This window comes from Erithacus rubecula (genome assembly GCF_903797595.1).
Source record: "Erithacus rubecula genome assembly, chromosome: 4".
Classification (NCBI taxonomy): Eukaryota; Metazoa; Chordata; class Aves; order Passeriformes; family Muscicapidae; genus Erithacus; species Erithacus rubecula.
The window spans coordinates 40,338,480-40,362,338 of NC_136686.1; the positions used below are offsets into that span (position 1 = coordinate 40,338,480).

The following is a 23,859-nucleotide window of genomic DNA, read 5'->3' on the forward strand; positions in this document are numbered from 1 at the left end:
GTGACTTAGCCAGTGGCAAACACATGTTCTTCCTACAGAGCTGGTTGTGGTGTACTGCTTCTTCTGAAGAAGAGAGTCTTATCATACATATACATGCACAGGAGAAACAGCAGCACAGTGCACATTGCTTTCTATTGAAAATACTGGTTTGGAAAGAAAAATAAGGTGGGCTTTTAATTTTTGTGAATACACATTCCATCACCTTGTATCAGTCTTTAGAAGGTTTTATTCATCCTGTCTTTTGTATAAATGAAGCTATTTTTCCCAGGGGACTTAGCTACAGCTCCAATGAATGTTTATGTCTGTTGTGAGCCCAGCTGTGTGCTTCTGTAAAGGTTAGTTCTGAGATTTTTTTTTATAATTCAGAACACTTTTGGAAAGCAGTGTTATCAGTGCAGACTTACTGAGGAGCTACCTGGCAAAATTGCCTTTGTTTAGCATGTAGGGAAGCTGTCCAGCTTTGCCCTCACTCTTTTGCATTGTCAAGAGCTGACAGAGATTTGAGTAACGTAATTTGTCCTCTAGCAGAGTAGGAAAAGGTTTTCTCACAGACTTGAGAAGTGTCATTAAAGAGCCAGCTGGGACATAAGCATAACTTTTAAGTTATAGGTTAGATTGATCAGCTGGGAACATACACTTTGAATCAAATGAAGGTGCACTGTGACAACTAACTCCCTTAAGTGCCTTTTTTATGTTTTTATTCTGTTCCTTGCTTACTAGCAAGTTTAGTTTTCTCTAGTTTTTGGTCTGTGTTGAATTTACCTAAGCACAGGGCCATCTCGGTTGTCAGTGGTCACCCTGAAACATAAAGATGAAAAATTAAATTTGCTCCTGTAGTTAATTACCCATCAATGCCTGTAAAGTAACTAGTTCAGTACCATACTCAGAACCACTAACTGCTGTGCAAGGCTGTGGTCAGTTTTCCTTTACTTCTTCATGAGCTTCCTCAGAAAATGGGACTCCATCTTGTGTGATAGCATGGTGAGAACTGATGAATGCAGGGAAAACGTCAGGGTGTTTTTGACAAAGAGAATTAATATTTACTTGATATCAGTTTTATATGGATTGTCCCAGTAGTTATGTGGACGCTCCTGAGTCTGGGCAAATAAGCCGTCCCATGTGTGTAATTTTTTGGGGAAGGAGGAGTGATAACAACAGTATTTCACAAACTTTGGTGCCTGGTTTGTTTTAAGTTAGTTACTGCCTAAGAATGATTAAATGGCTTGTTCTTTTTGATGGTTTCTTCAGATGGGAAGGATGGGATTTGGAATTTTGCTGAAGACTAATAGCTTTATTACCAGGTAACTTTCAGTACAAGATTTTTGACTGTCATTTTGTTGCTGCTAGTTACTCTTCTGCAGCCTGCATCCTTATTTTTTTTATTACTAGCTAAAGGCTAATGGGAAGTGGTTTCTTGAGGAAGGGAAAGAACATGAAAGTTGGTAGATTGGGAGGGCAGCTGCATTACTGGGATTCTCAGGTTGAAGGGATGCCTTTCCCATGTTTGAGTTTCCCCGGTACAGAGTGAAATAGAAAGTTCCTCAATAGGTTCCTGTTGGTGATAGTAACTTTGTTGATATCTGTTGGGTAGTTAATTTGTAGCGGTTCAGATTGCTTACAGTTTGGTAAGTTTGTACTGAAGAGCATTGTATGGGCTCCCTGCTCTTGCTAGGGATATTAACAGCCAAGTACAAGTTTTACAAGAATGTACAATTACAGAAATGTAAGTATGTTGCCCTTTTTTTTCAGGTTGGTAATCTGTCTAGTTCTGTGTTGAAGCTTTTTGGATAGTGACTTTTCTAAGTAGAGCTAGAACTTGGTTATTCACTCTTAGATATCTGAATAACTATGATGAGTGAAGTATTCTTCATTTAGTAATCATAAAATGCTAAAGCAACTTGGGGATCAGCTTAAGTTGACAAGGCACAGATACATGAAGTATCTGAGGTACTGCTGACATTGCTAGGCTACCTTTTCACACTGTCCAGTAGACAGAAGTGTTTTACTTGTGAAACTCTACAGTTCAATCTGATTTGTAGCAGCACTTCATGGCCCAGCATTCTGTAAAAGACATGCTGTCCCCCACAGTTTATAGAATAGTCTCAAATATGTGACATCTTATTAAATGGCGTCTTTCTTATTTTTTGCTTAAGTCTTGCAGGTACTCATATGTTAAACTTCATTGAAGAACACTGCCTATTCCACTGATTTAACAAGAAAAGATCTGTACTGCAGGTTTTGAGGCAGTTTATAAGCATTATATAAAAGGTTACCGTGTGTGTGTGTGTGTCTCCGCTGTAAGGTTCCAAGTCTTCCTTAAAACTTGACTTTCTGGATGGTCAGTCAGGTTACTAAATGATAGTCACTGCAGCAGTTCTCAAGCACATTTTGATGGAGTTGTGCCTGCCTTCCCTGCTTAGGAGTCAGTTATGGTGTTGTCCTGTCCAGTGCTGACTGGACATGAGTGTTTGCATCTGCTATTCGTATTGTTGTTGTTGAGTGGGTCATAGAAACAAAAGCATTGATTCTAGCAGGGACATGGCTGTAGCCACAGCATCTGTAATTGAAGTGTACATGTCAGTATCTTGCTGTTAGATTGTAAAAGATCTGAGGATAATATCCACTCTGTTGCTTTGGGTGGGGTGGGGTGCCATTATTTTGTGTGTGTGTGTAGGGAAGGGGAAGAGCAACAGACAGCAATTTAGTGATTAGTATGATATAGTTCTAACCATTTGGCTTTGGTAGTTTTCTCCTGTGACTTTACCTTGCATTTTCTTGGACCTGACAGCTGTTCTAGCTAGGAACTCTTATGTCCTTGAAGGGAGGTGCAGTTTGACAACAAAGTCTGAGCCTTTTTTACACCTTACCACTGCCAAAAGGGGCAGTGCCTTTTTATGTCTTCCCTCTGTCATTGTGTCACTTGCAATGTCTGTGGTCATCTATGGCTCTTAGTGAGTCTGCTCACTGTCAGTAGTGGTGAGAAACATAACTGCCTCATTTGGTGGCAGCAAGATGTTGGATTAGTTCAGCTCTCTTGGGTAATTGCATCCTCAGAGGGTCTGGAAAGAGTCTTTAAATCAGCAGTATCTCCTTGCCTGAATAGCAGTGATTCTTTTCAAGACACTGGATCTACATGAATAGGCTTAAAACACCTACAGAAAAAGATTTCTCTTTTTATACTCCAAGGCATAGCACTGGTCTTTTTCATTCTCCTCATCTTTGTTGGTTCTATTGCATTTGATTTGGGAATGCAAACAAGGTGCAATTTGAGTTTACAAAGAGTAAAGATCCTCTTTAAAAGCCTGCTTTTGAGTGTCACCGTGTGTTCTATTCTCACTAATGCGCTGGGCCAAGAGATTTTACTACACAAAGAAGAAAATCCAGGACAAGTACTTCCAGATTCTCAATGTAGCCCTTATTTATTGAAGGGTTCACTGAGTAACATTACTCAGTTATCACTTAAAGCAAGTCTACCTTCCAGGCTTTTCTGACAAATCAGAAGTTTTTCCAAATAAAAGATAAAACAACTATGAAGATTCTTGATGTCCTTAGACAAATACCCAGTAATGTGGAGTTTTTTTCTGTTCTTTTTCTTGGTGCATGTGTTGTGTTAGACATAGTGATACAAGTAGGTCAAAAGGTTTTCAAATGTTCAAACGCTGTTGCAAATTATAAGTGTTTCCTCAACCCACCTCTTAGAGAGCACAAAAGTTCTGACAAAATGTTTAAAAGTTTTTATCAGCAGTTGGATGTTTTCCCAGTAATGGTCCAGAGATTAGGATGAGCCCATATGAGGCACTTCAGAGGATACATGTTCTGTCATTAACTTCTAAAACTACAAAAACCGACAACAACAAAAATCTGTTTTTGTGAATGTGACTAATTGTTGAGATCTGTTTACTTTAGAAACATATTTGCTGAGGGAGCAGCTTAAATGTCTTTCCCAGGTTTCTTAATGACCATGAAAATGAGTAGGGGGAAACAGAGTTACCTGTTACTGCCCAATATTTTGATGGGAGTAAAGGGTGTTGTTTACTGAGCAAATAAGTTCTGTGTACTAATTTTATATTTGACTGTTGTTTCATAATTAGAACTGATTGTTTTTTGAGTTATTAAAAAAATATAAACATAACTAAGAGTTCCCCAAATCCTTTTTAAAATAAAGTATTTTTAACCGAAACAGAACAATCAAGTAAGTTGCTACTCTGAGTATTAAGGCATCATGTATCTAAGAAGCTGAAAGTTCGATTACAAATGTTTCCTGGGTTAAATCTGTTGCAGAAATGAGTAAAGTGTCTTGGATGTAATTTTGCACTTGTTACGTGTCCTTGGTTTCCTTCCCCTTTTCCAGCAGAACTGGGTTACTTCTGTGTAGAGGACTCTGTAGACTGATACACAAATCTATTGTGTTGGAGGAAGAGTGTATTTAGTTGTTGCATTTTATTTACAGAGTATAAAAAATGCTTGTAAAGACTTTGTCTTGTGGTTAGGCAAAAAGGAAGCATGTGCTAGTTTCATGTATCACTTATAACTAGGCTTCTGTAATTTTTAAAATCCAATGCTTTTTCTATGCCTATTAAAGATTTTAATATAATGGATTCATTAAGCAATTAAGAGGCATGACTTTGGACAAAGTCTTTTCACATGCACAATGGATTAGTGTTGAAATACATCTGTATTTTTGGGTTGTGAGTTGTATGAAGTAGTTTGTGTGAATCACACTTGTGCTTTTGTGGTGCAAGAAATAGTTTAATGTGCGCATGGCACTTAGTGTGCTTTATGGAGCTAAATTCTTCTTGAAGCTGTGTTCCTCAGATGGGCAGTGACAAATCTTTTACCACAATCTACAGTCCACTGTCTTGAAGCACTTTTGATGGCAGATGAAAACAAGAACATGCATTTCATTTCCTTGGAAGAATAGCCTGGAAACTTCAACATTTAAACTGACAAAAAATTTATTTATTTTAAGAGAACAGGGAAATAACGTAGTGTTGTGTACCTATGCTGGTGTCTCTGATCACTGTTCTCAGTTTAATATACTAGAATGCCCTGTCTTAATGTCAAAATGAAATAAAGTAAGATATCTCTCTTAGAAAGTCATTCCATTGAGAATGCACAAACACCAGAAAAATGCCATCTTGGCTGTAAGACTATGCTATCTTTAGGATTCTTAGGAAAGCTTATCTAGAGTTTGGAGAGGGGTAATTTTTTATATATATATATATTTTCTTTCTTTCTTATCAGATAAACATAGTATGGCATTTGTTGCTGTCTTGTCACATTTTGGGAAAAATAAGTGTTCTGTTTTCTATGCTGTCTGCTTTTTCTAAACCACCAGGTTCTCTTTTCCTAGCTCTGCTTTTAATCATATAAATTCAGTAACAGGCCAGTGTTAACTTTTCTGCTATTCTAATGCCTGTGATGCCCCTTTTAAAGTACTGAAGAAAACAGTCTTTTCCAAGTTATTTTGTTAAATAGTGTGTAGATTTTGATGATGTCTTTTACTTTATTTATAAAAATTTTGGTAGTGTTTCTGCTGTGTTGTGTGAAATGCAGTGTCAAACTGATGAAGTTGTGCTGTGCAAAATGATCTGTGAAATGTTTTAGCAGCACTCAGTATCTGTTTAAATAATAGGCTTGTGAGAAGAATGGGTTAACATTACATAAATATTTTCAGTTGCTGCATGTCATGGATTTGCTGATATTCTGTCAGAATTTTAGGGGCTCTGTTTTTCTAATTATTGGAAGTGTGCCAGAATTTCTGGGATGTCTGTGTCTAGAAAGAGTACAATGGAATAGAAGGTTACTTTTTCTGGTGAAAAGCAAACTTGAAGAGCTTCTGTGTTCTGTTTCTGTAATTTGTTTTAGTGAATTCAAGATCTCTGTTATAATAAATGTGAACTCAAAAACTATTCCTTAGTTTGATATCTAGATTGTGTCTATTTTAATAATTTTCTGTGGATGTATGCAGAGTGCAATATTGTGATCTTGTCTTGAAACTCACTCAGCTATAAGGTGTCCTGGGACTTGTAGGGTTGAAAGATGTTTGAGTACAGCTTGTGGAATTTTCTGCTTCTGTGAAGCATTGCTGAGGTTTTAAGATGTAGAGCAGAAGGGATGTTCTTATATTTTATGTATAAAAGCAGCTATACTACACACTACTGTATGATTTACACTGGGGCCAAAAATCATCTGTGCAGATCAGAGTGAAAGCAACAGACCACTATCTTCTAAATTCAAATGTGTTTTTGGTGTCTTACCTGTCCTAATTTTGGGCAGATTTTGCTTGTTGAAGGCATTAAATTTTAAAGGAGCATCTTGACTTGGGTTGGGTTGGGTTTCCATTTGCTTAGCATGTAAAAGGTGGAAGTCTGGACAGTGGTTGTTCTGGAAACAGAATTTGTCTGTATCTTCCAGCATTGGCTGCAACTCTGTTGGTGCTAGTGTAGTGCTGATAACCAGCCTACAGTTGATTCCAGATGTTATTAATATTTTTTGAAATAATTTTAGATATGAAAATGCAATAGCAGTGTAGGGGACAAATCCCTTAAAGCTAGTCTTTTCTTTCCTTGTCCCTTTACTTTCCCCTATCTCAGTTGAATTGATTCCCATGTTCCCTTTGGGGAAGCCAAAACTAATTTCTAATAGGAATATTGAAGCCATTTTACATTTTAATTACAGGTTTCTAATTAGTTTCACAGTTTTCACCAATTCTTCAGCAGACTGTGTCTGTGTTTTGAGAATCACAGATCTGAGTTCTGATTTTTTGGGTTGCCTAAGAAAATAAGTATATGTGATGGGAATGTGCAGTAGAGTTGCTTTTCTTAGTATAAAAAAAGATCATTAAAACACATGCTGCTGCCAAGGTCAAGCAATAAAGACTTGATCAGAAGAAAAGTTTGGGGAAGCAAATGCTGCCTCTCCTTCTGGAAATCTTGGTGGTAAGGGGAAAATATTGTAGTTTGAGTGAAATAGGCGGAAGTTTACTTGAGGAGTGTGATTGTGGCAGTTTCAGCTCTCCCCTGCTGCTATGTCTAGCAAAGGTGTCAAAGTGTAAGAGTAAACCTCCGTTTGCTTCAGATTTGAATGCTTAAGTAGCAGATCTTGGTAATCTCTGATTTCTTCAATGTCTTCTGAAGTTGTCCTTTTAAATACTAATATTTTTTAAGGCTTCATATCATTTTGGAGAAGCCAGTTGTTCCCTCTGGGGCTTGGATTGGAGCTTTAGGTGTATATACTATCTCTGCTGTTACTACAGGAGTCTGAAATGCAGGAGGTTAAGTCCTGGGTATAGATACTCTTTTTTTCTAAGTGGTGTTTCATTTTGCATCTATTAAAAGTAAGCTTCCAAAGAACATATACTTGCTTTTTCTTCTTTCAGGGTCAAATTCCTCCAACCTTTGTGATATGGATCACTGGAATGTACTTTATCTGTGCTATTTCTTTCACAGAGCAGTTATAAAGTGCATCCCCATTCATGATACTCCACTGCACCTGTGGTTGTGACCTGTCTCTGGTTTGATACAAATTTCTCTACATGTTTTACTGAGTGCAGACTTAGTTTGAATTATTTTCTTCTTGCTTTTGTCTTACAAATATAAGCTACTTTCATTTTCTTCACTTGCCACTACTATGGTGACTCTAGGTTTGTAAAGCAACCAACTCTTCTGGTGCTTGAGTGTTTAAAGTTTTTTGCTTCAACTATTTGCATAGGGCAGTTTGCAGGTGTTAGTTACTGCAGTGTTGTGTGGGGGATTTGCATGGAAACTTGGCAATATGTTGAATTTTTAAAAATAAAAACACCAGCGGTAATCTTAAAACACTGCAAAAACTTTGTATCTGTTGAACAAAAGCAATTTTTGAAGTTGGAAACATCGGTTGCTAGACAGCAATAATGATACTTATAAATTGCAAACATTAAAAGTGGTCTCTGCTAGTATCATATATTTCTACTCTATGATAGAGAATACTCATTAATTTTTTAGTTTTCAAGTTGCAATCTAAATGAACTGCTTCTGTGTTTTCCAGACTACATATTAAAAGATGAAGAAGAGAAAGGAATGTATTCAAGATACTGAGGATCAGACACATGAAGGCATGGAAGGTAAAGTTTGTGTGTGAGAAAATATTGAAGCATATTATTCAGGTTCAAGCTGTGAAGCTCTGTTTTTGGTCATTTGCTCTCTCAATTAGTTTGCTGCTTATTTTGAAAGGAATTGTGTAAACACAACCACCATCTCATAATATTTGGCTTTGGCCTGTGAGGTCCTCAAATGATTTCCTATCTCTTCTCTTGTTATTACTTGTGAATTCTAGTAGCAAAGCAAAAATGTTGATAGCAATTGCTATTCAGAGAAAATGATTAATTCAGAGTAAAATTCCTCGAAGAAGAGTTCATACATTTTTGTATTCTGAAAACACTTTCTAGCTCTAGCAAAATTGGGAGTGTTTTTTTATTCAATGTATATGGTTAAGTAAATATTTGAAGATATTCAGGTTAAGATAATTCTAAGGCAGGAAAACTGAAGGTAGACCATGTGTATGTAAGATAATGAATATAGAATATGCTGGTGTAATTTGTGTCATGAAGAGATGCATGCAAACACACAAGGAGAAAGAACTTAAGGGAATTATGTCTAAATGACTACATAACCAATAGGGAACACTGATGCCTGCTTTATTAAAATATTCCTGTGGTTAACTTTTGTTTGTTTTAATGGCAAAGACTGGTACAGTAATCTATGAAATAACTTGCTTAGCTTTTTTCACCTGAAATAGAGTTGTCTGTAGTTACAGGCAAGTTGAATTCAAGTTTTCAGGTCTAATGTAGCCAAGAAGCTGGCCAGAGGAGCATTAAAGAAGTCTTACCTCTTTATTGTTCAAATCTATAAGCTTTTTGTTTCAAAACCTGTCAAAACTTCTAAGTGCCAATGTTAATAATACCAGGTGAAGAAAACGAGGAAAGCTGTTCCTGTTCTACTTTACTGTATGATGGCAGCACGTGCCCCATCTGTCTGAACTGCCTTCTAGAACAAGAGATTGGGTTTCCTGAGAACTGCAGTCATACCTTCTGCATGACTTGTATTCTTAAATGGGCTGAGGTAAGACTAAGCACCAAGGTGTGTTTTTACTTTTCAGTGAAATCTATTGCATCTAATGCTTACAGTTTTGTTTTTTTTAAAGAAAGTTACAGATTTTGGCTTTGCACAGAAGTGTTCAATGACCAATTTGTAAATAGATTTTGGAAAACTTTCTTCTTATTGCAATAAAGTATTTTGTGCTTTCTTTCACTAGACAGTCTTACTCTAGTAACTTAATGGTTGCTAGAGATTAGTGATAAGTAGAGTGGTGTTGGCTCTTTGGAAGATCAGACAGTATTATGTACATGCTATAATATTGCATTGTTATTATCTTAATCTTACTTTGTGATAACCCTTAGGCTGTTTGTCGTAGTGTCAACTCAGGGCTGGGACAAACATGTATTCATGTTGGTCTACAAAATGAATGATACAACCTGAGTTTTCTAACTGAAAAGAGAATTTAACTAAAAGCTTTTCTGCTGTTCTGAAAAAAAAAATCATTTTAATGATGGCTGTTTTTTGTTCTACATCAATAACTTTGTAGATAGTTCTGGGACCTTAAAGAAAAATGACTTGTTGAACAAATCCTTGATGACCTTGTTCTGTTTAGTCCCATTTCCCTCACCTATGTCATGCAATAGTTGCATTCAGTCTGGTGTCCGTACCTTTTCTGTAACTTTTTCAATTACTAGTATAAAACACCAAATTAATACTGATTTGTACTGGGATGAGCAGGGGTTGCTACCTTTCCCCCTGCTTCCGTGGACTTGAATTAGTTTGTCACTTTAGTGAGACCACTGTTTGAGTTCTTTGCAATATCATCCTTTTGAAGTAAGTGATGATTTTGGTTGCAGTATTCCCTTTAGAAGTTTATTATCACTTGTCTCTATGTCTATATGCAATATGCGTATTCTTGCTATGTTTTTAACCTTAATTTTTGTGCTATTTATTACTGAAAGCCAGTGGTAACACAATTTTCTGAAGAATTTATATGAACTTCAGAGTATTAAAAAGAGGTTATTACATTAAAATTGCTTTAGATTTATAAACCAGATAATAAACAAAGCTTTCCTGTTGCCAGATTTTCTGTTTTGCGTTCAATTCATTGGAGCAATTTTATTTGTAAGGGAAAAGGAAATACTCACCTGCAATTTTGCCCTGAGTGACTTAGCTGGTTGTTGTAATGACAACTGAAGAGCATTAGTGACATGCACAGGGAAGCACTGCAGTCTATTGGCTTGCTGCTGGATTCGAGTTTATTCACATTGTCTAACAGATGCTTTTAAGCCCAATGAGGAAGAGAAATTTTCTTGTTCTAAAGGGGCAGATGAATGATATGACATTTTTCTTGTCACGTCAATTTTATTTTTTGTAGTCTGAAGTGCTATTCAAATAGAGTAAAAGCAACTTCTCTTAATAGTTGACAGATAAAGTCGATGTGATTCCATAAAAAAAATGTGAGGCAGTTTTTAAAGCTGCATAAGACTGCTACTGCTGCTTTTCATTAGCAACATCTGATAGGTAAAACCAGCCAGGCTTCTTTTTCTGAGGATACATGACAGCCAGGCCTGTTGAGTTCATGGAACTCCACTGCCTAATCTAGTAGTTTTAATTAAAAGTAAAGTGACAAAAGTATTGAAAACTGGGTGACAGTTCAGAGGCTTCAACTATGAGAAGCAGATGAGGTTCTATAGATTTGATAAAAAAATATTACAGGCATGTCATCATTTAAAACATGCTGTTTCTGTGTGCTTTTTGCCTGTTACTAATATTTAGTAACTGAATGTGTTCTTTTTAGAGAAGTGTTGCATGAGAGTTGGCTTTTTCTAGCTCTTGGTTATCATAACCATAATTTAAGTCATTCTGAGTAATGAAGATGTAAAACAGACATTAAAAACTACCTGCTGTTTAAAAAATACACTGCCTGATTCTGGGTAAAGATTGAGTATTTTTTTGGACTATAAACAAATTGCTTTTTAGAAATTATATTTTTTCTTTAAGTGCTGGCAAAAAAAAAAAAGAGAATGAAATTATTGAATGAAATATTTATAAAAAAAAGAGTAATATTCACATTATTTGACATGTACTTTTGTGTATCTTCAGTTGTGCTCCATACACTTAGATACTTTACCAGCAGTCTGTGTTCAAGTTGAAGGTTTCTTTTGTTTTTCTGTGTTGCATCTGGACTCCAAAATATAACAGGAGAAGCTACTACTTTAAACTGTTGTTTTCAAGTTGTGCATAATCATTGTTTTCCTGGAGTTTATGGCTTTTGTATATAAATGTGTAGACTCTAATCCAAACCAGGGTAGTTTAAGCAGAAGAGTTTTACTGTTCTGCTCCCTCTTCAATCTACAGGACATTTTCGACATTGCAACTGCAGTCAAGTGTCCTGTGCCAGCAGATCTTCTGTCTGAAAGACATCTTATTTTTTAAGAAGTGAGGGAATATAGATTTTTTAAAAAGCACTTTAAAGCAATAGAAAAGCATTATTATATAATCCCTTTTATTCCAAAGGCTAAAGAGGGGTAGGAAACTTACCACAGAACAGGTCTAATACATTAGATCCTGTTGGCTAAATCTGAACATTTAGTTTCAGAATGAAATTGTATTGCAGTTGAGTCAGTGCTGTATTTTCTTTCCCTTTAAAAAAAGGTGCCTCACACCTAAAAACAAAAAGTGAGAGGCAGACCAAGAATTCCCACAAAGGAGTTAATCTTCAGAGTAACTTTTTAGTATGTCCCTTGAATTGTTCTGTTCTCTTTGGCTGAGTTAATTGTGGCATTTGACAACACTGCTATGTGCAAACTTCAGTTGCCTGTACTATTGAACTCTTATAATATTAGACTGTCAACTTGTGTACCTTTGGCCATGTTAACTAGTGCTCTCCCAGTCACTGCTGGGCAGCACTGGGCTGGCAGACTGCTGGGGGCTGTTTTCAGTAGGCACATGAAGATTAACATAAATGTTTGTCATCCTGTGCCAGCTGTCAACCACTTCTGTGAACCAACATGGTGTAATTTACTAATGAAGACTTTCAAGCTTGAGGCTTTGTATTTCAGTGAGTCTGTGCTGGAAGCTCATAAAAAAAAAAGTGCTAAATCAGGAGCTGAGGTTACTGGACACACCCTTCAGTGGGAATGTAGGACAGTGTAAATGAAGGGTTACTTTCAGTGTAAAGATGTATGTGCTAACATTATTCTGGCCACATAAAATAGCAGGGGAGAGTGCAGCCAATAAAAATCCCCTATCTAGAGTCTTTATATACCATCAGTAATGTGTTATACCAGAGGAAGCAATTACATTACTGTGCTTCTGTAATACTATTAGTATATTAAAACTGGTTGTGTCAAAACTAATTTTTTAAACTTTTTTTCTGACTTGTATTTTGTATTGTCATTGGTAAGCACATGTTTTCTTTTATAATAATTGGTTCTGAAAGGAATTAAGTGAAACTGATGCCAAGAGTAGTCAACTAGGCATCTGTAGCAAACATGCACAAAATATTTAACAACACCTCAGCTAAGACAACTGCTTTAGCAGCTGCGTTATCTTGCCTGTAATGGTTAGAGGAAAATCCCTACCTTTGTTTTTCTATTTTATTCAAAGAAAACAGTCTTAGAAATAATAAATATTTACTTTACTGTTGGCTTTTTACCTTCCTTTCCCTTCACAGAGCTAATAAATGTATCAGAGATTTCAGGGATCATAGTTCTGTGTCACTCTAGCAGTTACAGAAATACAGAAATTAAGTTATGCATATGGAGCCAAAGTAAGATTTTTCTAGTTGTTATAATTTACAGTAATTTAAAATACAATTTTTTAAATTTTTATTTTTAATCTGAAAAACAAGCATATTGCTTGTGGATAACTTTTCAGGGCTTACAGATTTTATGGAGTGAATACTTCAGATATCACAGGATGGGTGAAAGAATGAATCACTGTGGAGTTACCAGGTTTAACAGGAAAATTCTCAGTTTCATGTGGGGAATAAAACAATTAAAGACATTTTGAAGTGTGTTGAGCCACTAGTGTGTATTTTTCCAAGGAAAAAACTGTTGGGAAGCAAAGCAGATCACTAATACAGCCCTGAGTTTCTAATGATATTGATGATTAGATTAAATATATCATGATCTGATTTTTAAAGCTATGGTAAAGAAAGGTATTGTAAAAATCTGTGGTTCTCCTAAGGTTGTGATACATTTCACATACCTTCTCTCTTGTGCATAATAAAAATGGTAGCTGTTCCTCAGACTTTTTCCATCTCAGCATCTTCTTTCTTATTTTAAATGTTCTTCATCAAGAAGTACAGTGTACATTCACTATTACTTACAATGCTCCCTGAACAGAAGTCTCTGAAGAGTGGAATTGCTAACCTGCCTTTGAGGAAACAAGACTCAACAGCTCTGTTACCTGAACCATGTTCTCAAAAATCATGAGAGATGAGTTAAAGGCCACCACTCTTCATAATTGCTTCTTGTAATGAAAGTTGACTTTTTTTACCTTTACTCCTTTCTGTAGCAGAATACATCCTGTCTTGCTGTTGGGAAAAGGGACAGAACTTTAGGTTTTTTCTTCCATTTTTTTCCCAGCATTTTAACGATTTTATTTGTTGGCAGACAGGTGAGATGATGCCTGTTTAGATAGAAGTAATCTTCTAGTTTCCCTTGTGGTACCCAACAACTGTACTCCACCTGGGGACTGAGGGTGTACAACCACATGTCTTGAGTTTACTAGAATTTCTCTTGTGATAATGTTGTCAGCTTACAGAAAATGCTATGGCTACACAAAGCAACTGAGTAGGAGTGGAAAGAACATCTGGTGCTTCTGAAGATATTCTGAACCTAATAGTAGTTTTTGATTCTTCCAGAATGTTTTCCTCCCTTTCTAGTACAGTGTAAAACTACATTAAATTGTTGGACATTTGTCCAGAAGAGCTGAACATGGAACATCTTTCTAGTGGAGCAAAACCAGTTGCTATTTGGATAGCTGCTAGTAACACTTACTATTCTATGATACTTTATTGCAATGAGTAAAAGTAACTTACAGTGACTTAAACTTGAGAAGGTGACTTGACATTCATGTGTAAATTTAATATAGGAAGATATTGTATTGGATAAACATTTCAGCTAAGGTAGATCCTGAAACAAGAGTAAAAATGGCTAAGAAAAAGAACTTCCTCCTACCTATCTTTTACAATCTGGTATATCTAAGAATAAAAGTATGTACCTTGATGTTTGCAGTGGATTCAAAAGCTACAGTGCATTGCATGCTGTCAAATATCCTAATGGAACCTTGCACTACTATGTTACTGTGCATTAGCTGTGCCTTGACTACAGGACAAAAAGTGCCTTCATAATCTGAGTCCTTAGGGAGCTGTCTTAATTACCTAATATGCTTTTCTTATCTGGGGCCATGACACTGCAGGGAACAATGGTATCCCCCAAAAGATGAAGTTTTTAGTTAGGATAAAATACCAGAGCATTAAAGGGTGGCTTTAACTTACATTCTTGTTCAGCAGCTTGTTCCTGAAACTATCCCTAGGGGGGCTTTTTGTTTGTTTGGTGGGTTTGTGTTTTTTGAAGTCAGTCTATTTTGGTTCTATCTGCTTCAATTGGAATCTTTGAAATTGAGAAAAGAACAGTTAACTGGAGAATTAGAAGTCCCAATGAAAAGACAGGAATGAAGTTCATCACTGAATTTTGGGGATGAGTTCACATGGTGGTTTTTTGCTGATGCAGTTCTAGTACTGCATCTTGCTTGCATAGATACCTTGTAGCTCTCTAAACTGCAGAAATTACATGCCTCTTTAGGACACGAAGTTCATATGCTGGGTCTTGTTCAGTGAATGAATTAGGGCTGGAGACTGGGTGTGTTTTGATTTTTATTTTGTTTTGCAAGTGTTGAAATGAGCCTCTAAAAGCTAATGGAATTAAGGTGGGTGTGGAGGGTGTAATGATGACAAAACCCCCAAACCAAACAAAGAACTGTGCCCCCACAGCAAACACATCTGGAATTAAAAGGAATAAAGAATTCTATCACAGCAAAAGTTAATATCCAATGTTGATTTTTCTTAAAGCTGATTAACTACATCATCTACTTGGGTGGAGCTTCGGTTGAAATTTCCCATTTCCATGGTTAATAATTTGTTCTCTGTGTGTGTTTTATCTGATGCAGTGCAGTCTCAATAAGAGAGCATTTAGGTGATCAGGGAAAAACAATAAATCACTATTTCCATCAAACAGTAGGATAAAATAGCCTTCAGTTCCCTTTTTGTAAAAATTGATTTGTGAAACTTTTAGATGTGTTACATGTGAGAATCTGTTGTCTGCTGATGGCAATAAGAGAGGCGTGTTTTAAGCACTGTTTGCTTTTGGCCTTACTAGTTTTATGTTTTGGGGGATACACAATGCAACACAGTTCCTGTTGACAATAAAATTTAAGAAATGAAATTTTAGAACAATGCAAAGCATAGAGAATCTTTGCTTATTGTTACACTTTTCAGTGTGTTTATCAACATTGTTACATAGAATCCAAAGTAGTGTACCAGCTACTAAGAAAAATTAGCTTTATCCCAGGCAAAATCAGGACACATTGGTATATAATCAGTTACCTAAAAGGAATTAAAGAAACAGAAAATGAAGGTAACCTGATTGGAAATGCATTAAATATTTTTTCTTTTTTTAAACACAACTTCTGGGTTCCATTCTTGTTTCCTTTAGATTTTTCCTGTAAGAGCAGTCTGCTTATATGAAACAAAATACTGAGTATATGGATAATGTGTCCAAGTGCATTCTTACTGTGAACAAGCTGGGATTTTTTTGTTGTGCTTCTGTAAGCTACTATAATAGCCAATAAAAGTATAGAAAATTAAGGCTTCTCTTAGCTCATTACCAAATTTGTAATAACAAAAATAATTTTTCAGACACAGGCTTCATGTCCTATTGATCGCAGACCATTTCAAGCAGTGTGCAGGCTGGATGCACTGGATAAGCAGATAAAGGTATGTTCCAGACTTATTTTCTTAAATAACTTCTGTTGTAGGAATGTCAAAGTTATGTTGCAGGCTTTTACTCATATAAAATTAAATGCATTGTGTTAAATAAGCTTTCCTAACAAAGTAATTACTGGTTCAGTGTTTCTATTACATATTTGAAGTTAGGAATTATCCTTAATTGTTTTTTTCAGAGCAAATATTTACCATAGTAATAATAATCATAAAGCTGCTGTTGCTACTTTCTAGTGTCTTTGAGCATTCATGATATATCTAAGAATAGAAGTGTAGTAATTGGTCTAAAGTGTTTTTTTAAACTAGGTTTTGTAAACAATTGTACCAATTATCATGCAATATTGCCTTTTTTTTATTTTAGCTGAGATGAATTGTCTGTGTTTACAATTCCCAGACAAAAAACACATGCATAATAAGTTGTGTGATATCTCAGCATTTTCCTGAGGTGAACTTTATTATTCTGAACAAGCAACTTAATTTTAAAAATCTTAGCTTATAGATTCTTAATGGAAACTAGTGCATAGCTCTGAGACATTTTCCATGGCAGTCTGGATTCAAGGATTTTTTGTCCTGTGTACTTTTTATGCATCTTAGGCATTGTCAATAACACATCAAGTTTTTTCTATTTTATGAAAAACAAATGAAAAAATGTCTCCAAAATGTGAAGTCAAAAAAGTAAGATTTGAAATGTTTTCTAGTCCTTCTGTTTGAGCTTAATTTCTTTATAGAACTGAAGAGACTTTGTGTGAAATTAAAGCCCAAGTGTCATGACATTGTAGATTGGATTGACTCTGTTTTACAACACAGGTTCAGGTTACAAAACAGCTAAAGAGGAAGGAGGAAGAGGAGAACTGTGCCTGCAATAAGAAAACATACAGCCATGTGAAGATGAGAAGTTATGTGAGGTTGGTCATCAGTGCAATTGCAAGCATTTGAAGTGGAATATTTGAAATGCATAAAATCAAGTTTGCAGCCTGACAAATTTTGTAAAATTATTCTTATTTTAAAATAACTTTGTTTTCATAAGTGGTAGTTTAATTTTACTTTTATCATTGCTGTAATTCCCACTTGAATAGTTAAGATAGCAAGGAAGAAGTAAATGGCAGCGTATTTCTTGCATTGAGCTCTGTAAAAGTTTCATTTTTCAAGCAATTCTGACAAATTTTACATTAATCTGAAGTATGGTACATCAAATTTTAACAGTATTAATATTTTTCTTTGTTAATATAAACAAACATCTACTTTTCTTGAATGTTATAAAAAATGGTGATGTTCCTCATATAAAATATGGTTGTAGTCAAGAACTGATTTTGTTCTAGTAAGCTTGAGAGGGAACATTTCTGTTGTTATGTGAAAATACCATTAATGTTTTGATAAACTTTATCTTGTAACATTTGCAGCATTGTATAAAGGGAAGTTTATGATTACACAGGTGAATTTTACTAAATAGTGCTTATCTAAAGTCAGTGTTTAATGGAATGTATGAAAAATACAAAGTTTTGAGGTTTAATGTGAAGCAGACTTCATTACAGCAAACTGGAGGTAAATTACCTTTTTAACTCATAAGAAAATAAGATTCACCATTCTGAATCAACACTGACTGATATTCTTAAAATAAAGCAGGTTTAATAACAATTTTCACATGTTGCCATGAAATCAAACAAAACTGAGCATTCTGATTTAATACAGGGTATTAACTCTTGTGTTAAGTTGATTTTCTTATTTTTTCTATCTAAGCTGTTTGAACCACTGTGGCTTTTAATATATGGAAGATGGTATTCATGTTGCAAGTTCAGGTTTTAATAGCAGTTAGAACTTAGTTTATGTGCACAAAATAACAATACCTTTAAAAAGGAGAGGATTTTGTTTGTATGTGCCTAGAAACTGCTTTTTTGATGTCTTTTTTTGATCTTGCAGAAAAGCTGTATTTCCAGACAGAGGGCCAGTAACAGTAAAATTAAGCAGAATTGTGAAGAAAAAATACAGTAAGTTGGTGTTTGTCAGAATTGCTGTATTTTATTGAGGAACTCTGGAATATCTTTTCTTGAGGAGCCAATTTATTTTTTTTAAATTGCTTACATTTGTATATAAAATCCAAATTCCAAGTAGTAGAAGTGTGGGACTTCTAGAACAGAATTGCAATATGTGAATCTCCTGTTTTTATATTACTGGAAAACTGCCTCTTCAATTTCAGTCACAAGTCTAATGGATGTGGTTGTAGCCTCAAGTAATTTTCTGCATCAGGCAGCTGGGGAACAGCTAATGACTAACTTCTATTCACAGAAGTTTTCTTGGTGAGAGTTCAAACACAAGCTGCACTTATCTGTGTTTTGGGGTTGCTGTTCTCAGGGGCTTATTTTGATAAGTATTCATAACTTAGAAAATGAAGCAAATATCTGAAGAGGTAAAAAACTTCCTGGTATCTAAAAAGCTATTGTGAAGGTGCTTGCATTTTCATTTAATTCAGTTTGTATGTAAACATTATTAATGCACTCAAAGTACACATTTTTTAACCTCCCATTGCATTAATGATTTTGATGAACAATCAGGAACTAATATACTGAAGTTAAGATCAAAGTTGTGTTCCTTGTTCCACAGGTAATATTTTGTATGACAAACAAAACAAGAAAGCTTTCTCTGTGAAGATAAACAAGGTTGGTTCTGATAATAAAACATTTGTAAATGTTTTCTTTCATTAGAGCATTTTTAAGGCTACTTTCCTGCTTATCTTTAAGGTTAATTTCTATTTGTTGATTTTTGGTATGATTCAAACTTTTTATGTCTCTTTTTGACTTGAAGTAATTAAAGCACACTGCTAGGTTATATGAGCTTCTTTCTCAGATTAAGCTCTAGTTTTGTGATGGTAAATATTTCCATTTAGATTAGGATATTGCATTATAAGATCCTGAAACCTGTTTTCATGTCTTCACCAATAGAAGATGCTTTAATGTACAAGCTGTCAGCCAAGCATGGTGTTAATTATTTTCAATAAAATAAATGGACGTAATCAACCAAGTAATTTATGTGAATCTGTCATAAACATTATGGTTTGCATCAAGTTGGGTTTTTTAAAATGTGAGATTTCTGTCCAGAAGATTTCTGTTTCCAAGTGTCTTGTTCACAAATCTTAGTCTATAAACATGGTATCAGCAGGTGCCAGATTTATAAGGAGCTGTAAAGGCTCTCCTGTTGATTTCTGTCATCCCTCATTTCAAAGATACTTTGTGTTTCTGAGACACAAGTTTTTGATCAGTGCTTTCTCACTCATAGTTCTACCTGTAAATGAATGTGCACGAAATAATTTTAGGCCTTAAATTTAATTCTGAAGTGTGAATGCCATAATTTGCCATCATTCTGTCCTACCTGAAGTTTGAATATTTGGAGGAAAAGCTATGTTCAAGTTCCTGTTTTGGCTTTGTTTCATGTAGTATGGGGCACATCCTGTGTATTTTCAGCAGCTGATGGTGTGAGTTGTAACTTCTGTTTGGTTCTCGTTACACCATAGTTGTCAGGGATATTGTTAGCTCCAGTTTTCCCTTTCTAAGTCTGGTATTTGGAAATTTGGAGTTTGTTGCCCTGTAAACTTTTAAGTACCTTTCACTGCATTGAGGGGATTTTGAACTGAAAAGATAGGGCTTAATGGTAGATCTGCCACTAATGTGACTTCGTGGTTGGGAATGTTTTCATTTTTAGTTTCACTGATTTATGGTGAAGTGTTTAATAGCACTAATGTCTCAAATAGTACCTGTAGCAAAAAAAAAAAAAGTTAATTAGCAAAAGTAGAACCATTAAAAACCTTCAGGAGGAAGCATGGGACTCAATTATCCAAGGAATGCTCAAAATTTAAGAGTGCCATGATGTACTAGCAACTACTTCATAAGGACATTTGTGGAACATCTGGATAGCTTTTTTAATTGGAGGGAGAAAGATTAATTTTCAAAACTCAACAGTTTTTTTAGGCCAAATTTAAAATTTGTACACTGATAAAATAGGGCATGTTCCCAGCAGAAACAGCTCTCTGTGCTGTAGTTTGATGGAGCATATGCACAATGATTGCATATTGAGACACATAGTCTTATATATTCCACTACAAAGTTTATTTTTCATTTTTCTGAATTAAAATTATGGTAGTATTCTAAAACCTGTTTTAAAATACCAGTCATAGCAATGAACAGGAAAGTTTTAGTCAGATTTGAGGTGGTATGAGCCCTTCAGGGGTTGTGACAGAAATGGATCAGTGTAGGTACATGTTAGTGTGGGAAGAGGATCTGGAGTGCTACAGGTGGTGTGTGGTTGGGGTTTGCTTTTGGTTTTTCCCTGCAGCCAGTGCAGTGCCCAGCAGCAGAGCTCCCTGCATGCCTGCAAATGGCAATGGGCCAGCACACAGCACATGGCTGGGCCTTGTTAGCAATGTGAATTGGTGCTGCTGGAGGTGGTATCTCTTGAAATACAAAGTAGGTTCTGAGTGTTGTGCCTCTGTGAGGGCCCAGTAACTAGACACACCAGACAGTCTTCAATTCTGTAATCCTACCTGAGGGCAAAGGAGAATCCCAGCTGCCCTCATTAGATTTTCTTGTTACTTGAAAACAAAACTCTTGGTGAACTGCTGTGCAGGGGTGTGAAGGTGTGTGAGCTGTACTTACTGTGGTGTATTAGATAGCAGAATTGTGCAATAGTGGAGATCAGGCTTCTTTATTAATGATGTCTGTGTGGAACATTAAAGATTTTGCTATATATAAAATATCTAGTTTATCTGCAAAGAGCAGTTGTTGAAAATTTAGAGACTGAATAGAGAAAATTTGTTCACTGTAACTCCAAATCTCTGCATATAACTATGAAGCTATTATAGTGTCTTTTTTATGAGCTAAAGTCTTGCTGACCTAATTTAATTTCAGTCCATCTTCATGTATTTAGTGTGAATTGTTTTATTTTGGGTGTCTTTAATTCATAATTTATTTTTTGTGTAGCCCAGAAGACAGACCTGCTGGAATGAGTGCATCAGAACTAATTTCTTCAGCACGCTTCTGGCTGGTGGTAGCAGTGAAGAATCCTTTTTTAGCTGTAGAAATGACTGGTTAGTGTGTACTAGTGCTTCATATAAATTGATGGGTTACTGTATTGTAGATTCTGAAGTTCTTTCTGCTCCTACCTGTATATATTCTGCCTTGAAATATTTTGAAGATTGCCAGAGTATTTATTCATTGACAAAGAGCAGTTAAAGGATAAACACAAACATTTTAAAATGAGTACTCTTAAGGGCACTCCCCAATTTCTGTCGTGTTCAGCATCAGAAGCACACACTTGAGTATATTAATCTCCTAATAAGAGTTTGATTTTTTAGTTCATGTTTAATTCCTTGCTGAATTGAAGCCTTGGATAGGAAAGGCTTAGCCCTGTTATTGCAACAGCAGTTACCAAAACAGTTAACAGTAAATATCCTGGTTTGTGTCAGAAGCAATCTTCTTTGTTGTTGTTCTTTGATTCCAAGAGGAATACTTTAAATATCCATAAATCATTTTTGTATTAAGCAAAATACTTAAGCCTAATATTTAAGACTGGATGGATAAAAAATTGTTCACTGAATAGATGGAAGAAAAAGAACGGTCTAAAGAATGCTGTTTGGATAATGCAGCCTAATTTAAAAAAAATACTATATCTGTATGTTTTTGACAGTCTGTAAAAGGTTAACTTTTTGCCATGCATGCAACAGAATTTATTTGTCAAGGTTGCAAAGTTTCTCCATCCTTCAACTCCCCAGCAGACACATTTCATCTCTTGTTTTCCATTCCATCTGCTTTATTTATTTAGGACTTCATTTATGTTTGCTGTGACTGTTTTCTTCTAAGCAATAACCCATGCATAGTTTTATCATGACTGTTGAAAGTTCTGATACAGTTAAATTAGTCATTGATAGGAGCAATTACTGAAATGCAAAATGGTCATAGTACAAAGTTACTTTTTATGACTTCTTGTATGAAATTTGTCTTTCAGTGCAGAATTCACAGAAGTCAGTGCAGGGATCAGGCAAAAGAGACAAGAACTGGAATTGTCGTGTTCATCTGTGATTGCCAGAGTTGAAAGGTTTGTGTTTTGGATTCATAGTTAATCTTCATAATTCATGTTTGGAGTTTGATTAATTCAAATTGCTCTTTAGATAGAATATAATTTTCATGAAACTAAATAGTGTTTGCATTTAACTTGTTAAATTTTTATGTATTTGCTGCTTGGTGTTTTTATGTCAATAGATTCTTTTCTGTATGTCTCAATACTTTTTTTGGTATTCGTGACAAGCATAGTAACTCCAGTGATTTGTGCATCTTAATATGTCTCCTTTTCACAGAAATGTGAGTTTGAATATATTTGCTATTTGGCAGCTAATAGTCAATGAGCTTTTAAAATTATTTCTGTCCCTAGATATCAGACTATATTTGCTTTAACATCAGTCTGATTCTGATAACCCACACCACCCTGTACTCAACTTTTACAGGTTGTTTTTTTCTTTTTTTCTGTAAGAATTTATTTTAAAATCCTATTTGCATCTAAAAAGAGCTAACAGGAGTTGTATAAAGTAAAACATGGGTCATAAGATGATTCTATGGGTTTTTTGTCAGAAAGCAGATGTGTGTTAAAACATGCCCTAAAGATATTCTTGTGAGTATTAAGCAGAACCATAAAAGTAACTGATTTTAAAATAACACAATAAGAAATTGGTTCTGTGATCTTAATTTCACTACATATCTCTTTGCTGTCTTTGGTTTAAAATCAAAGACTAAAGGTAAAATAGCAAGTGAAGAACTTTTTAATTATAATAAAAAATTGCATCTAGGATTGAAATAATAAATTTAAATTTATTACATGTATGTTTTCTTGGGGAGAAGTTTCATTCCAACTCAGTGATAATGCAAAAATTGTTGATCTCTAACTAAACTCTGTTTTTGCCCAAGGTTTCCTGAGGGATCCTGAATAAGTATATATTTCTTTTATTTCTTTTGTATGAAGGAAAAAAAAAGAAGCCTTTTTTAAATAGTCATGTAGGCTATTACAGTTCTATGTTTGACTTTAAAGAAAGCCAAATGTATATTGCTTTAACATAACATACCCTGTTCAAACAGTTTTAATAGATTAGGCAGTAAAATTAACCTGAAATTAAATATGACAAGAAAAGTTTTGGTCACTGTCATCTTTGTGTTTTTCTCCAGCTGGGATGAAGTTGAAAGGGTTGTAGTTGCCTAATGTGTTTTGGTTTTGTGCATTGTTTCCAAGACTTGCTGCAAACAACTAAAACAATTAATGTTACTTCTTTTGCTTTTACTTTGCAGTATTCCTTTAATATCTTATGGAGCTGAAGCTGAGACCTTTCTCCTCACTTCTTCTGCAGTGGCTGGAAGAGTTCTTCCAACAAATACCAGGCCTTTGGAAAACTTTGGTAAACTTTTTTTTTGTAAGTTTTATTTATAGCTCATGTGGAGTATTGTTAAAATATGATTATCAGAAATCAAACAGAGTTAGTTGCACTTAATGGGGAAAAAATAAGTTTTGATGCAGTTTGGTACTATTTCAAATTCAGCTACTTAATTTCTGAAGTTGGAACACAGAACATGAATCATCCACCCCAAAGCTGGTATAACTTACTATTTTGAAGATTAAATTAATACGTATTTATGTAATTTGATTCCATTTCTAATTGCACTATTTTTCCATTCGTGCTCTTCTTTCTTCATTTCCCTTTGTTCAAGGATAAATCTTTTTTGAATGCATTATGAATGGCAT

At 35.1% G+C, this 23,859-nt stretch overlaps 1 protein-coding gene across 1 annotated transcript in view; it reads left to right on the top strand.

The window, feature by feature from the left end:
- Positions 1-23,859, top strand: part of SCAF11 (SR-related CTD associated factor 11) — a 46,843-nt gene that overhangs the window by 8,515 nt on the left and 14,469 nt on the right. The window contains exons 2-10 of the mRNA XM_079304572.1: positions 8,029-8,104; positions 8,947-9,101; positions 16,006-16,083; positions 16,897-16,994; positions 18,007-18,074; positions 18,688-18,743; positions 21,057-21,163; positions 22,081-22,170; positions 23,409-23,515. Of these exons, the coding sequence (XP_079160698.1) occupies positions 8,044-8,104; positions 8,947-9,101; positions 16,006-16,083; positions 16,897-16,994; positions 18,007-18,074; positions 18,688-18,743; positions 21,057-21,163; positions 22,081-22,170; positions 23,409-23,515 (820 nt within the window). The 5' untranslated portion in view covers positions 8,029-8,043. The remainder of the gene's footprint in view (positions 1-8,028; positions 8,105-8,946; positions 9,102-16,005; positions 16,084-16,896; positions 16,995-18,006; positions 18,075-18,687; positions 18,744-21,056; positions 21,164-22,080; positions 22,171-23,408; positions 23,516-23,859) is intronic.